This window comes from Corticium candelabrum, chromosome 14, assembly GCF_963422355.1.
Source record: "Corticium candelabrum chromosome 14, ooCorCand1.1, whole genome shotgun sequence".
NCBI classification, from domain to species: domain Eukaryota; kingdom Metazoa; phylum Porifera; class Homoscleromorpha; order Homosclerophorida; family Plakinidae; genus Corticium; species Corticium candelabrum.
The window spans coordinates 6,843,904-6,857,346 of record NC_085098.1 but is presented as its reverse complement, the minus strand read 5'-3'; the positions used below and the strand labels follow the sequence as shown (position 1 = coordinate 6,857,346).

Here is a 13,443-nt window from a genome sequence, read left to right as displayed (position 1 = left end):
GTTAATTGTAATTAGTGTATAGCCATAGTTTGTGAGACACTTTGTGTGCAAATGCTCTTTTTCGTTTATCAATTTATGTCTGTACCATTCATATTATTTAGATACTTAGAGGAAACTACACTGTAGTTTTGTGATACAATTTTTTCATTTATTCAACCATTTACATGTAGACTACATGTACGCAAGTTGCTTACGTACTATATTTAGTGAAGTAGACTTTACAACATGATATTACTGAAAAATTCAAGCGAGCAACTCGAGGATAGCGAACACTGAACCGAATTGGTAGAAGCCAACAATGTGTGTGTGTGTGTGTGTGTGTGTGTGTGTGTGTGTGTGTGTGTGTGTGTCTGTGTGTGTGTGTGTGTGTGTGTGTGTGTGTGTGTGTGTGTGTGTGTGTGTGTGTGTGTGTGTGTGTGTGTGTGTGTGTGTGTGTGTGTGTGTGTGTTGACATCGTTTTGATAATTCTAGTAACCAATTTAGAGTTTCTTATTTATTTAATAATTCAAAACATCTGCACGTAGATTACTAACTTAGAGCTGATTCTAGACTTCAGTCTTTTGTGTATCAGTCTCTAGCCTCGAACTTCCAGACCAGAGAGCGCGCGAAGCGCGCGAACTCTAGTCTGGACCAAGTCGATACTGAAATGATTCGGAAATAGTCTTTCTTAGCCAATCAGCTTCTACAACCCGAATCTCGGTTGTAAATTCTGATTGGCTTAGCAATAATTGGTTATGCTAAGTGCACTAGCACCTGATGGCGCGCGTGTGAAATCCTCGTGGCCGGCTAAGTGCACGCCAGAACAATGACAAGACTCTGCATGCCAGAACAATGATCAGACTGTGCACACACACATCTTAGTTTTAGTTTCAGCTTCAGTTCTTTAATATTTTCAAGCTTGCGGTGAGAGGGCATGCACAGCAGCGTCGCTAGACTATCACCCTTGACAACTGGTCGAGCGGTAGTCTCACTAGTCGAGCGGTTAGACTAGCTAGCGGTCTGCCGAAGAATCAAAGAGTCGTGGTTTCATGCCGTCCACCAAGATATCGCCGCAAACACGGCAGACGTCTCTTCTTTGTTTGTGAGATTTCATGGCATTTACAAATGATATGTTGATCTAGGTAAAACGATCCTACGCTGTTAGACACCATTTACCATCGCTTTGATAAATACTTTCGAAATCATTTTAGTATCGACTTGGTCCAGACTAGAGTTCGCGCGCTTCGCGCGCTCTCTGGTCTGGAAATTCGAGGCTAATCAGTCTCGTCCTTCGTTGTCAGATCTGCGCATGCTCAAGGCTAGACATCCATCAACGATGAGGCAGGTTTGAGTTTAGCATGCTATATAGAGTAGGTGTAGTAGAGTAAGGGACTCTGGGACTACCCCTAGTAGTCATTAACATATATATATATATATATATATATATATATATATATATATATATATATATATATATATATATATATGATGGCATGTCCACTGATAACAGTGATGACTCTCTTTAGTGTCCTCTGTGTCTCTGGTGGGATTTAACACCTGCTTTTGAACGGCATTCCTTTCCACAAGATTGGCAAACAAATGACTTGTTGGTAGGAACAATTTGTTCTTTCCGTTTCTGACGTTGAGCTTGAAGATGTCTAATACGGTTTTCTTCAAACTGTTGGAGTGATGAATGGCAGAGAGATCTCCAGTTTGTTCTATCACTGGATAGTTTCTCAAACTGTAGGAAGTCAATCCCACAAGATTTCATATTAGCCTTGATAGAATCTTTATAACGTAATTTAGGACCACCTTGATGACGATGGCCCTGTTCCAGTTGACCAAAAAGGAGTTGTTTGGGAATTCTATCATTAGGCATTCGAGACATGTGACCAGCCCAGCGAAATTGGCATTTCATAACAAAAGATTCAATGCCACTGATGTTACAACGAGATAACACTTCTGTGTTGGGTATATAGTCAGTCCACTGGATTCCACATATGCGGCGAAGACATCGCAGATGAAAACTCTCCAAACTTTTGAGGTTACGACGAAGAAGGGTCCATGACTCGCATCCGTACAATAGAACCGATAAGACTACTGCTTTGTAAACTGCAACCTTCGTGGTCAGTTTGATTTCATGCCTTTTCCAGAGTCTGTTGTACAATTTACCAAAAGCAGCACATATATATATATATATATATATATATATATAGACTATGCACTATATAGTACTTGTGTAGTCTGGTATTGATTGCGTACACACTGTAAGCGAGCTGCAATAGAACAATATATAGTCGGTAACGACGCAACAGTGGCGACGAGGATGGCGAGTGCAGCCGCGAATTTGAAACACGGGTTGTTGGGCGAATTCCGAGCAGGAGTAGAAAGCATCGACGAATACAAGGAAAGGTTCGAGCTTTACTGCCTGGCAAACGCAGTACCGATAGGAGACGAGCACGTAGCTCGTAGGAAGGCAATCTTTCTAACGTCTGTGGGTGCATCGACCTACAGTTTGTTGCGGACCTTGGTACGACCTCGCCAACCGCAAGATTTGGAGCTTGATGATATCATTCAGCAACTGAGAAATCACTACGAGCCAAAGAAGATTGTCATAGCCGAGCGATTCCGTTATTACAAGAGACAACAGAAAGAAGGTGAGACTGTTACGGTGTTCTTGTCAGAATTGCGTCGTCTAGCTAAACACTGTGAGTTCGGAGACAAGTTGTCAGTTGCGTTGAGGGACCAATTCGTGTGTGGATTACGAGTAGAAGCCCTACAGCAGAAAATTCTAGCGGAAACTGACTTAACACTCGAGAAAGCGGTACGAATAGCGCAAGCTTTTGAATCGGCAAGACAAGAAACGATAGCTTTGCGAGGAGACACGCGCAGACACGGATCAACAAAAGACCACGAGACGGCATTTAGCATGCAAAGTAGTAACAGTGGGAGGTCAAAGACAGCACAGTCTGATGTGAAAGTATGCTACAGATGCAATGACAAGGGGCACGTTCCTGATAAGTGTCAGATGAAATCAAGAGAGTGTTATTTATGTCACAAGCAGGGACATATCGCAAAAGCCTGCCGGAGTAAGAAGCAAGGCGATTGCAAGAACAGGAGCGGAGCAACGGGTACCAAGAATGCAAAGTACCAGAAACAAGCCACGTTACAAGTGGAAGAAGAGGAAGTATGTTCACTTTATGGTCTGGGAAGTCAGGATGCTATCAAAGTCAATATGACTGTAGCTGGACGAGAATTAGAGCTGATTGTTGACATGGGTGCAACTATTACCGTGATTCCCAGGGAGACCTATGAGAAACAACTATCCCATGTCAAACTCCAGAGCAGCAACGTGAAATTACAGTCATATTGTGGACAGACATTGTCTGTACGCGGAGAAGCTGTAGTACCAGTACGCTACAGAGATCAAGAAATACGAGGTAGAGTAGTTGTCGTCAATGCTGCAAATAAGCCAGCAGTGCTTGGCAGGAATTGGTTGTCACAACTCAAGTTGGACTGGGCATCTTTATTTAGCTTGAATGTCCTGGATCCCATACACGAGTTTCCTGAGTTATTCGAGGAAGGAATGGGAAAGCTGCAAGGAGTGCAAGCGAAAATTACTTTGAGTGCCAATGCAAGGCCAGTCTTTCATAAGGCAAGACCAGTACCATTTGCGTTACAAGCTAAAGTGGATACTGAAATCGATTGCTTAGTCAGAGAAGGAGTACTGACACCTGTAGATCAGAGCGAGTGGGCTTCACCGATAGTAGTGGTGAGGAAATCTGACGGCAGTATCAGATTGTGTGGTGACTACAAAGTAACCATCAATGAATATTTGGGAAATATTGAGTATCCCACACCAAATGCTCAAGATTTATTTGCTACTTTAGCAGGTGGTCGACGATTTACCAGGCTTGATCTAAAGCAAGCTTATCAACAAATGGAAGTGGATACGGGGAGCCAAGAGTATTTAACCATAAATACTAGGAAGGGTTTGTTTACTTATACCAGAATGCCTTTTGGTATACGAACAGCACCGAGTATTTTCCAGAAAACGATGGATATGATATTGTCTGGAATACCAGGAGTTTGTTGTTTTTTCGATGACATACTGATTGTCGGTTCAACTGATGCTGAGCACGATGCAAGAGTGAGGCAAATATTACAACGCCTAAAGCAAAGAGGAGTCCGGCTAAAGAAGGACAAATGTGAATTTGGTCAGTCTGAGATGACATACTTAGGTCACAGGGTAGATCACGAAGGTCTGAAGCCTACGGAAGACAAGGTCAAGGCTATCAGGGAAGCACCTGAGCCAAGAAATGTGACTGAGTTGAAGGCATTTCTGGGGCTGTTGAACTATTACAGCCATTTCTTACCAAATCTGTCGAATACTCTACAAGCATTGTATGAGTTACTTCAAAAAGGAAGACAGTGGAGATGGACAAGGAAACACAGGGCCGCATTCAATGCAGCAAAGAACAAGTTATTACAGTCTCGTTTTCTTATGCACTATGATTTGTCTCGACCAGTCAAGCTCAATGTGACGCATCCCCATATGGAATAGGAGCCTGTTTGAGTCACGAGTTTGAGGATAGATTGGAGAGACCAGTGGCATTTGCTTCACGGACACTGTCATCAGCAGAAAAGGGCTATGCCCAAATAGTGCGTGAAGCACTGGCAATCATTTTCGGCGTTCGTCATTTCCACAAGTTCCTCATTGGTCGAAGATTTACACTAGTGACAGATCACAAACCTTTGGTCAAAATTCTGGGACCTAAACAGGGCATCCCAGCGTTAGCAGCAGCAAGGCTGCAGAGGTGGGCACTAATTTTAAGTGCATATGAGTACAACTTGGAGTATATGGCTGGAGAGGAGAATAAGGAAGCAGATATGCTGTCCCGACTGCCAATGGAAGTGAATGTCATAGACCCTAACCAGGAATTGTACCATGTGGATTGCTGTGAAAATCTACCTGTAACAGCAGCAGAAGTAGCACAAGAGACTAAAGCAGATCCAATTTTGAGACGGGCATACCAGTATACATTGTCTGGATGGAACTGGAAAAGTCACATGGATCCAAGGTTACAACCCTACTCACGACGGTCAGATGAACTTAGCGTTGAAGAGAACTGTTTACTTTGGGGAACACGTGTGATAATACCGCAAAAATTACAGTCAAGAGTTCTAGCAGATCTTCATGAAAATCACCTGGGTTCAAATCGAATGAAAGCATTAGCTAGATCATATATCTGGTGGCCGAGTTTGGACATGACGTTGGAAGAATTGTGCAAGAAATGTGAAATTTGGCAAAGTCAGAGGAATAAACCACCTGCTGGTATTCCTCATCCATGGATGTATTCCACAGCACCTTGGAAGAGAGTTCACGCGGATTTCGCAGAGTTTGAAGGTCAACATTATCTTATTATGATTGACGCTTTTTCGAAATGGTTGGAAGTGCATGAAATGGGCACTAGTACAACGGCTAGTAGGACAATAGAGGTGATGAGGCGAGTTTTTAGTTTTCATGGCATTCCAGGACGATTGGTGACAGATAATGGTCCACAATTCAGGTCAGTAGAATTTCAGGAGTTCATGAAAGGAAATGGTGTCAAACACCAACTCACCCCTCCGTATCACCCATCGAGCAATGGACAAGCAGAACGAGCAGTTCAAATCTTCAAGAGATCTATGGAGGCACGACCTAGAGGACGCACTATTTGACATCAAATATCTATATTACTGCTGCAGTAGAGGTCGACTCCAAATACCTCAACAGGAAAAACGCCATTCGAATTGCTAATGAAGAGAGTCTTACGAACAAGACTAAGTCTTGTTAAACCTACAGTTGGAGGAGAGATTCGAGACAGACAGGAGAGCCAAACAGAAGCTGCATCCAGACATCGTGAGATGTTACCTGGAGAATCAGTGGCAGTATGGAACCCAAGACAAGATAGTCGGGGACGGTGGCTCTCTGGAACAGTAGTCCAGAAACTGGGACCGAGCAACTACCTTGTAAATGTGAATGGTCAGGCTAGGTATGTTCATGTAGACCATATATTACATCGTGATATCAGAATTTTTCCACGTGATGTACATCAGGAGCAAACTTCCAATACTCATGATAGTACAGCGACTATGATTCCACCACAAGCTGGAAATTATACCGAAGTGAATGCTGAGAAGACAATCTCATCAACGGACTCTACCGGGGAAGACTCAGTACCAACTACTCCTAGCCACCCTGAGTTAACAGAGACACAGTCGGAACAGACTGATAACATGCCAACAAAGAAACCAATTGAGAAGTCAACAGAGAGAGAAAATCGACGATATCCCACAAGGAACAATAGAAGACCCCCAGGAGATATCGAGAGATTTAGTGGAAGGGAGTGTAGTAGAGTAAGGGACTCTGGGACTACCCCTAGTAGTCATTAACATATATATATATATATATATATATATATATATATATATATATATATATAGACTATGACACTATATAGTACTTGTGTAGTCTGGTATTGATTGCGTACACACTGTAAGCGAGCTGCAATAGAACAATATATAGTCGGTAACGAAGCAACAGTAGGGACTAGGGTTTTTGATTTCGTTTTATTTATTTAGCAGTGACAGGCTCGAATGAAATAGTTTACAATCATTTTAGTATTCAGCCCTGCATCTAGCAGCTCGCCGTCTTGTTTATTTTTCAACCAATTGCTGTCTAACAGACACTACTGTCACATTCACTGCAATTGCTACCTAGACGAGTACATCAAAGTCAAAGTTTAAACGCGCCAAAGAATGAACTTAATGAACTAAAAATGTAGTAGCAAGAGTTTGTAACATACAATGACAAGCTGTCTCCTTTGTTCAGAGAAATGATGCGGCCCATGTAGTGAGTGTGGAAATTAGCGCTCTCTTGAGTGTAACTAAAAGTCCAAGCTCGGCTGTTCCAGTTAACCTGTATGGAGAATCCAGCCTGGTAGCACAAACTGATGTTCTGGTAGGACAGTTGTGCATAAACATAGTAGAGACTGTGCTGAGGCACAGTGATGTATCCGTTGCTGTACTTCATTCCACCTTGAAGAAAGGGTGACCATAGAGAACCGCTAGTGGCATACCATTGAGTGATGGTACCTATACACAATACACACATTGTGTTATCATCTGTCTTATCTAAACTGGTGTTATACAACACAAATACACAATAGTTACAACATACCAAGATAGTAATGGCCTTCATCTCCATTTCCTACTAGATGTGCAGCAGGTTTTTCAAGCTCTTCTGTCAGTTCCGTTCCAGACACCATTTCTTGATCTTGAGGAGGGATTTCCTAAAACGTGCACAATCAGTCTTGTGATGATCACACTTTCATGCCACTTCCATCACCTCACTGAGCTGTTCCATCTATAACATACAACAGTGCATACATGCAACTCACAATAACACAAAATGTACATCCGCTAACCTTTCTCCAGAGACTTGAATTCAATGCTGCAAGCTTGTTGTCGATCTAATCAAACCGAATGAGAAACAACTTTACCATGCTTTACCACATTGATCAAGTCACATTCACAATCATATTCAGCAATAAACAACATAGAAACTATTTTAGTAAACTACACCACATACCAATGTCGTTATAGTTTCTTCTATGTCTGTAACCTTCACACAATAAGAATTATACTTTTATAAAAACTTGAGTATAATATACTATTCATATCCTTACTCGTAAAGATTCTCCTCGCTCTCCCTTGTCTCCTCCCTCTCCCTTCTCCCCTCGTTCACCTTCTAAACCAGGTGGCCCTCGTGTACCTTTCATTCCTTGAGGACCTACAATTCCGTTCTCTCCTTTGTCTCCTTTCATTCCTTTATCTCCTGCTATTCCTCTCTCTCCTTCGCTTCCTTTCATGCCGTCACCTCCTTTCTGTCCATCTCTTCCATCCCTTCCATCTCTTCCAGGAAAACCATTTCGTCCTGGAGAACCAGGAACACCAGCAAAACTGACATTCTAAACATGAAATGATTCCATAGACTATACATGTACTCATATAAACATGAGAATATACACTTATACCTGAAGTTGGTGAGATAGCTGGAAGGTTACAAGTAAGAGCAAAACAGCAGCAAAAGTCAAAGCAACATTGGAAGCCATTGATTATATACAAGTCTCTACCAAATAGACAGAGCAATTTGTGTTGTGAGCAGCAGATTAGGCTGTTATTTATAGTGGTTCCACATGTGAATGGGGTGTCAGGGTCTACCAATGTGTATTCTGCTGGTGTTCCAATTTTCCATGAAATCCGATCATCTCCAAACGAAGCATTAATTAACAAATAAGACCAGTGATGTGTAAAGTTGCAATGCAGACGTGTTGCTCTCATTTACCACAATTAATACATTCTATAGTTCAGATGTTCGTGGTTTGTGCTAGAGACACACAAGTAAGAATTAACACAATGGAAAAAGGAGAACCATTTAAAAGCAACATTTTTAGACTGAAATGAGTGCATAAAATAGACCAGTGTGTGGAGTGTGTGGGTGTGTCAGCTAGTGTTTGATCACCTCAGCAGCAAGTCTATTATATGAGACAATCCTTGTTGTCTAACCAAGTGTTTAGTCAGCTGGCTGGGCAAACCAACAAAATTCCAGGTAGAAACCAATAATCTCGTGTGAATATTTCCATTGTACAAATTTACATCTGTCTCTGTCTAGCCATGCAGCTCATCACACCAACAATAAAGGATTGAACCTTCCTGCTCAATGTCTCCTCCTCGTGTAAATGTGTCTCTCCATATTTTTTAGTCTCCGTGCCAACTTTGCACTTCAGACCACACAACTACATGTCTGCTAGTACCATGTCATGTAAATGTGTTTGAGCTAGACAAAGGCACTCAAATGTTGACCAATTTTGTGCACATCAAGATACTTGTGACTGCGTCATATAGCATCGTATTTTTGCTCTCTAGTACAAACTACTAAGCTACGAAGTCTCTTGGCATAAATTAACTTGCCACAAGAACAGGAAGAACTTCCTTGTACAGTCTCTTAGTTTCACGGTACAATTATCGCACAGTGTCTCAAACACTCAGCAGGTCAAGTCAACATGCATGAGACCGGATAGACTTTACCTTCCTCTTCCAACCAGGTGTTGTACGTCGGTGAGAACCTCTAAACAGCGACCTCGATTTCCCTTGTGCCGTTTGAGAAGTAAGCAAACTTTGACTACGGTCTCTAGGCTGGAAAGTTGCAACAACAACAACTGTATGTAGATGGTAGACTCTCTAGAGAAAGAACGAACAGATCTGGTTTTGAAATTCTATACTAGACGTAGAGTTATTTCCTACCTCATCTTGATCCAATTTGAAACTCAACAGTGACGCATTTCTTTATTCTCCACCTAGTCCGGTTGAGCTTACCCAAACTCCACAAACTAGCCCAGTGGATTAGTTTGTGGAGTTAGGATGAGCTCAACTGGATTTAGTAGGTTGTGGAGATAAACAAACCCGGTAGAGGTCCACAACCTCAACCGGATTAGGTTGTGGAGACTTACTAGAAAGAAATGCGCACATAGTCTAGCGCGGCCAGCCTCTCGCGCTGTCCTGTTGATATCCCGGATAAGGGTTTCACATCTAAACTAATTAGGCGTAGGCACCAGCTTGAATCAATGACACCTAAAACTGTAAGGAGTCTGCAGTGCTGTAGACGTTACTGTATATCATATTTGTTATGCTTGCATTTTGATTTATTTGTAATTGCCGAGCGTAGCGAGGCGTCTAATCCGGGTCGCACAACAGAAACGGGCGTGGTCCTATATGGCTCTCATCGACCTCTTGGTGTGTACGCGTGTGCGTGCGTGTGTGTGTGTGTGTGTGTGTGTGTGTGTGTGTGTGTGTACGCGTGTGAGTGTGTGTGTGTGTGTGTGTGTGTGTGTGTGTGCGTGTGTGTGCGTGTGTGAAAATGATTTTAATTAATCAGATTTTACGTGACCGCGCTGTGACATGTGACACTCTAGATACCTAGACACAGTGGCACAATTATGATGTACTGACACATTTATTGTTTATGCTGAACCGTGCTAACAACAAACGGCATTACACAGTGTAGCTACGACAAACATAATCAACTAGACTGAGAAGAAACAAAATTCTTTTCAACTAACACCATCCTGGACCCCAGGCGTCGCCGAAATTGGCAGGGTTACACTTGGCTGTAGGAGGATGGAGGGTAGAGAGATCGTGAACGTAAGTTTTCATTATCTCTTCAAGACGCTTTTTCATCATTGAAACAATCTCTGGTTTTTCTTTCACGAGATTGAAATGCTCGGTCGGATCAGCGTCGAGGTCGAAGAGATAAGTTGTCGTGTTTTCCACCTTCAGCGACTGATTGTCTGTGAGAGATGCAGAAACTGTTGGTTGTGGGTACCATCCAGAATGAGCTCCAGTTTCACCGACGATGAGTTTCCATTGTTGGTAACGGATTGCAGCGATAGGAACATTCGTGTCGATATTGTAGACAAACTCCTCTCGTTTAGACGCACTGCCCTTCGTGATTGTATCCCACATGTCTATGCCATCGATATCCAGGGTCGTCACTGGAAGTCCTGCTGCTGTCAAGAGTGTAGGATACCAATCGACTGAGTGGACCAGCTCGTTGTTTGTGTATCCTTTCTTTTCCAACATGTTACCGTGGACAAACACGGATCCTCTCGTACCGCCTTCCCACACTGTGGCCTTGCTTCCTCTTAGCGGATAATTGTTCGCCCCAACAGTGACCGGTCCACCGTTGTCAGTCTAAACAGAAATATGCGAGTGACCACACCCATGCTTAAGCATAGAACTATAGTAATGAAACTGTGTTCTACTCGCTTCAGAGCTACAAGTGTGTGTGTGTGTGTGTGTGTGTGTGTGTGTGTGTGTGTGTGTGTGTGTGTGTGTGTGTCTGTCTGTCTGTCTGTCTGTCTGTCTGTCTGTCTGTCTGTCTGTGTCTGAGTGTGTGTGTGTGTGTGTGTGTGTGTGTGTGTGTGTGTGTGTGTGTGTGTGTGTGTGTGTGTGTGTGTGTGTGTGTGTGTGTGTGTCTGTCTGTCTGTCTGTGTGTGTCTGTGTGTGTGTCTCTGTGTGTGTGTGTGTGTGTGTGTGTGTGTGTGTGTGTGTGTGTGTGTGTGTGTGTGTGTGTGACAGTACAAGTGAATTGCATAGTTTAATTAATATTTTATGATTTATAAAATGATTCTGTAAGTAACAAATAAAAATGACTAGTAAACTAAAACATTTATAGAGTACCGTAAAAATCATCAACGTGTTTTCCCACAGACCCCGTTTCTGAAAGGCTGCTGTAATATTTCCTATTGCTTCGTCCATGGCTGTCACCATGCCAGCAAATGTTCGTCTCTTTTCGTCTTTTATGTGTGAGTACATGTCGATAAATCGTTGCGGAGCTTCTAGCGGACCGTGTACGGCCTGGAAGGGAAGATACAAGTAGAGTGGTTCATCTGGATTGTGTTGGGAGACGATGCGTTGTGCTTCCATGGCGAATGCAATGGTAGAATAGGTTCCGTTCATGTTCTTCACCACTTGCGTGTTATTTCGAAAATCTAGGCCGTCAACGTGGACACTGAAAGCTGTCGGGTCAGATGAGTTGTTGGGAACGGCATCAGCCCGTCTGTGGGTGAAATAATCTTCAGCTCCGACGTAATATCCAAAATGTGTGTCGAATCCTCGTTCGATGGGCGTGTACTGTGCATTGCAGAATCCCAAATGCCACTTTCCTATGATGTGCGTCGAGTAGCCGACCGACTTGAGGTGCTGTGCGATGGTGGTGATGTTGAGAGGTAGACCGTACGGTTGTGTGGGGCGAATAACGCTGTGCTGTAGACCGGTGTGGATAGGAAAACGACTTGACATGAAAGTGCTCCTTGTGGGAGAGCACAGAGGCTGCACGTATGTCCTGTTCATGATCACTCCTGCATGTGCAGTTTAGAAAACAATGTTGTAATTAATTAATTAATTGCGGTGTTTTAGCTATGAGCCTTAAAAGGTGTAGTTTGTAAAAGTCACGTGACTTGGCGAGCAAGTCTAAAGGCTTAACTTACTTCCGGTCTGCTGGCTAGGTATGTGATGGGTGCACGTGGATGGGTAATAGCCTGATAGGGTATGTCTGTCAGTGTAATTCATGGCTGTAATTACCGGTTCTTGTCGGACATAAACAACTAAACGGTAAAACCTGCCCTGCATCTGCTAACGCGAAATCAATTTCTGGCTTATAACATTTATACGGGATCTTAGCATTGTGTCTAGACAGTAATGTCCCGTATGCGATAACTTCCTTTTACTTGGACTATTACTACAGACTATTTCAGCGGTGTTACAGACTTCGTGGTTATGTGAAATCAGAAACGACCGCCGCTTTGTGTACGATTTTACATATAGATTCTAGAAGCAGCACGTCTGGAAGAAAATGGCGTCTAAAACTAATATGCGACAATTTTATTGTGACTTTCAGAAGGCTCATGGCTGTGAAAGCGATACGAAGGGCTTTAGCTAAGTAGTTGCTAGTAATTAATTAAGGCTTACCTTCCATTGCCAGTTTGTCTAAATTGGGCGTGTGTATCTCACTGCCGTGGAAACCGACGTCATTCCAACCCAAATCATCCGCTGCGATGAACAAAATGTGAGGTTTAGAGGCTGCGCTGTGAGCAAGGTCGCAGAAGCATGCTGCTATTGCCAAAGCTGTAAACACGGTGACAATACTCATCGCACTCGCTGTGAGTAGAGCGACTCTGCGTTGGAAAAAAATGAGTGGGTGCTATGGTAAATCTCGCGCAGCCTGACTGTAACTAAACTATTTTAGTCTCGCGTAGCCAGACCATCTCCGCCTACATTCTTCCGACGAGCGTAACAAGTCAAAAAGGGGAGGGGCTGGCTGCGAGTGTACGGTAAGTACGAATAGGGAGTGTAGCTACGCATGCCATCACATATGTAGACACGTGAAATCTGATTGAAATTATCACTAAAACTAAAGGTTTTGGCTTTTTATTGCTACAAGTACTCTACTTCTCTATGCTCGTTCTACTTTTACTAGCATTTTTAATTTTAAAATAAAATTTGACTTAATTTTTAATTTTAAAATTATCATTTCTAAATGAGATTCCTTTTTATTATTTTTAATTTAAAATTTTGATCTTTTTATTTTCTAAATTTAAAAAATTAAGATTGTATTTTAATTTTTTTAAAAGATGATTTGTTTCATTTTTTAATTGGGTCCTCTTATTCATTTTTTCTCTAGGATTTTGTTAGTCATTTTTGTCCAGAAGTATGACGCGTGGGGGTCTGGCTACGCGAGACTAGGATTTCGTTTGTTTTACACTTGTACGCACGCACGCACCACACACACACACACACACACACACACACACACACACACACACACACACACACACACACACACACACACACACACACACA

At 42.6% G+C, this 13,443-nt stretch overlaps 3 protein-coding genes across 6 annotated transcripts; 1 reads left to right on the top strand and 2 right to left on the bottom strand.

The window, feature by feature from the left end:
* The first annotated feature begins 2,305 nt into the window (after nt 1–2,305).
* LOC134190394 (uncharacterized protein K02A2.6-like) lies at nt 2,306–5,700 on the top strand. The gene is made up of 2 exons (XM_062658847.1): nt 2,306–4,461; nt 4,509–5,700. The coding sequence occupies exons 1-2, from the start codon at nt 2,306–2,308 to the stop codon at nt 5,698–5,700; spliced, it is 3,348 nt and encodes a 1,115-aa protein (XP_062514831.1).
* Nucleotides 5,701–6,659: 959 nt separating this feature from the next.
* On the bottom strand, nt 6,660–9,565 carry LOC134189442 (lymphotoxin-alpha-like). 4 transcript variants are annotated; one of them, XM_062657715.1, is made up of 10 exons: nt 9,328–9,564; nt 9,112–9,264; nt 8,157–8,410; nt 8,058–8,075; nt 7,710–7,991; nt 7,613–7,645; nt 7,449–7,493; nt 7,370–7,387; nt 7,202–7,313; nt 6,660–7,116 (listed from the first exon to the last, which is right to left on the bottom strand). In XM_062657715.1, exons 5-10 carry the CDS (start codon nt 7,890–7,892, stop codon nt 6,758–6,760), a joined length of 750 nt encoding a protein of 249 aa, XP_062513699.1. In that variant the 5' UTR covers nt 7,893–7,991; nt 8,058–8,075; nt 8,157–8,410; nt 9,112–9,264; nt 9,328–9,564; the 3' UTR covers nt 6,660–6,757. The 4 variants fall into 4 exon arrangements, with proteins under 4 accessions (XP_062513699.1, XP_062513696.1, XP_062513697.1 ...); XM_062657712.1 differs by having other exon boundaries at nt 8,058–8,410; nt 9,328–9,565; XM_062657713.1 differs by lacking the exon at nt 8,157–8,410 and having other exon boundaries at nt 8,058–8,152; nt 9,328–9,565.
* A 461-nt stretch (nt 9,566–10,026) lies between these two features.
* LOC134189979 (arylsulfatase B-like) lies at nt 10,027–12,781 on the bottom strand. Its single transcript, XM_062658380.1, has 3 exons — nt 12,553–12,781; nt 11,263–11,942; nt 10,027–10,773 (listed from the first exon to the last, which is right to left on the bottom strand). The coding sequence occupies exons 1-3, from the start codon at nt 12,731–12,733 to the stop codon at nt 10,138–10,140; spliced, it is 1,497 nt and encodes a 498-aa protein (XP_062514364.1). The 5' UTR covers nt 12,734–12,781; the 3' UTR covers nt 10,027–10,137.
* Nucleotides 12,782–13,443: the final 662 nt, after the last annotated feature.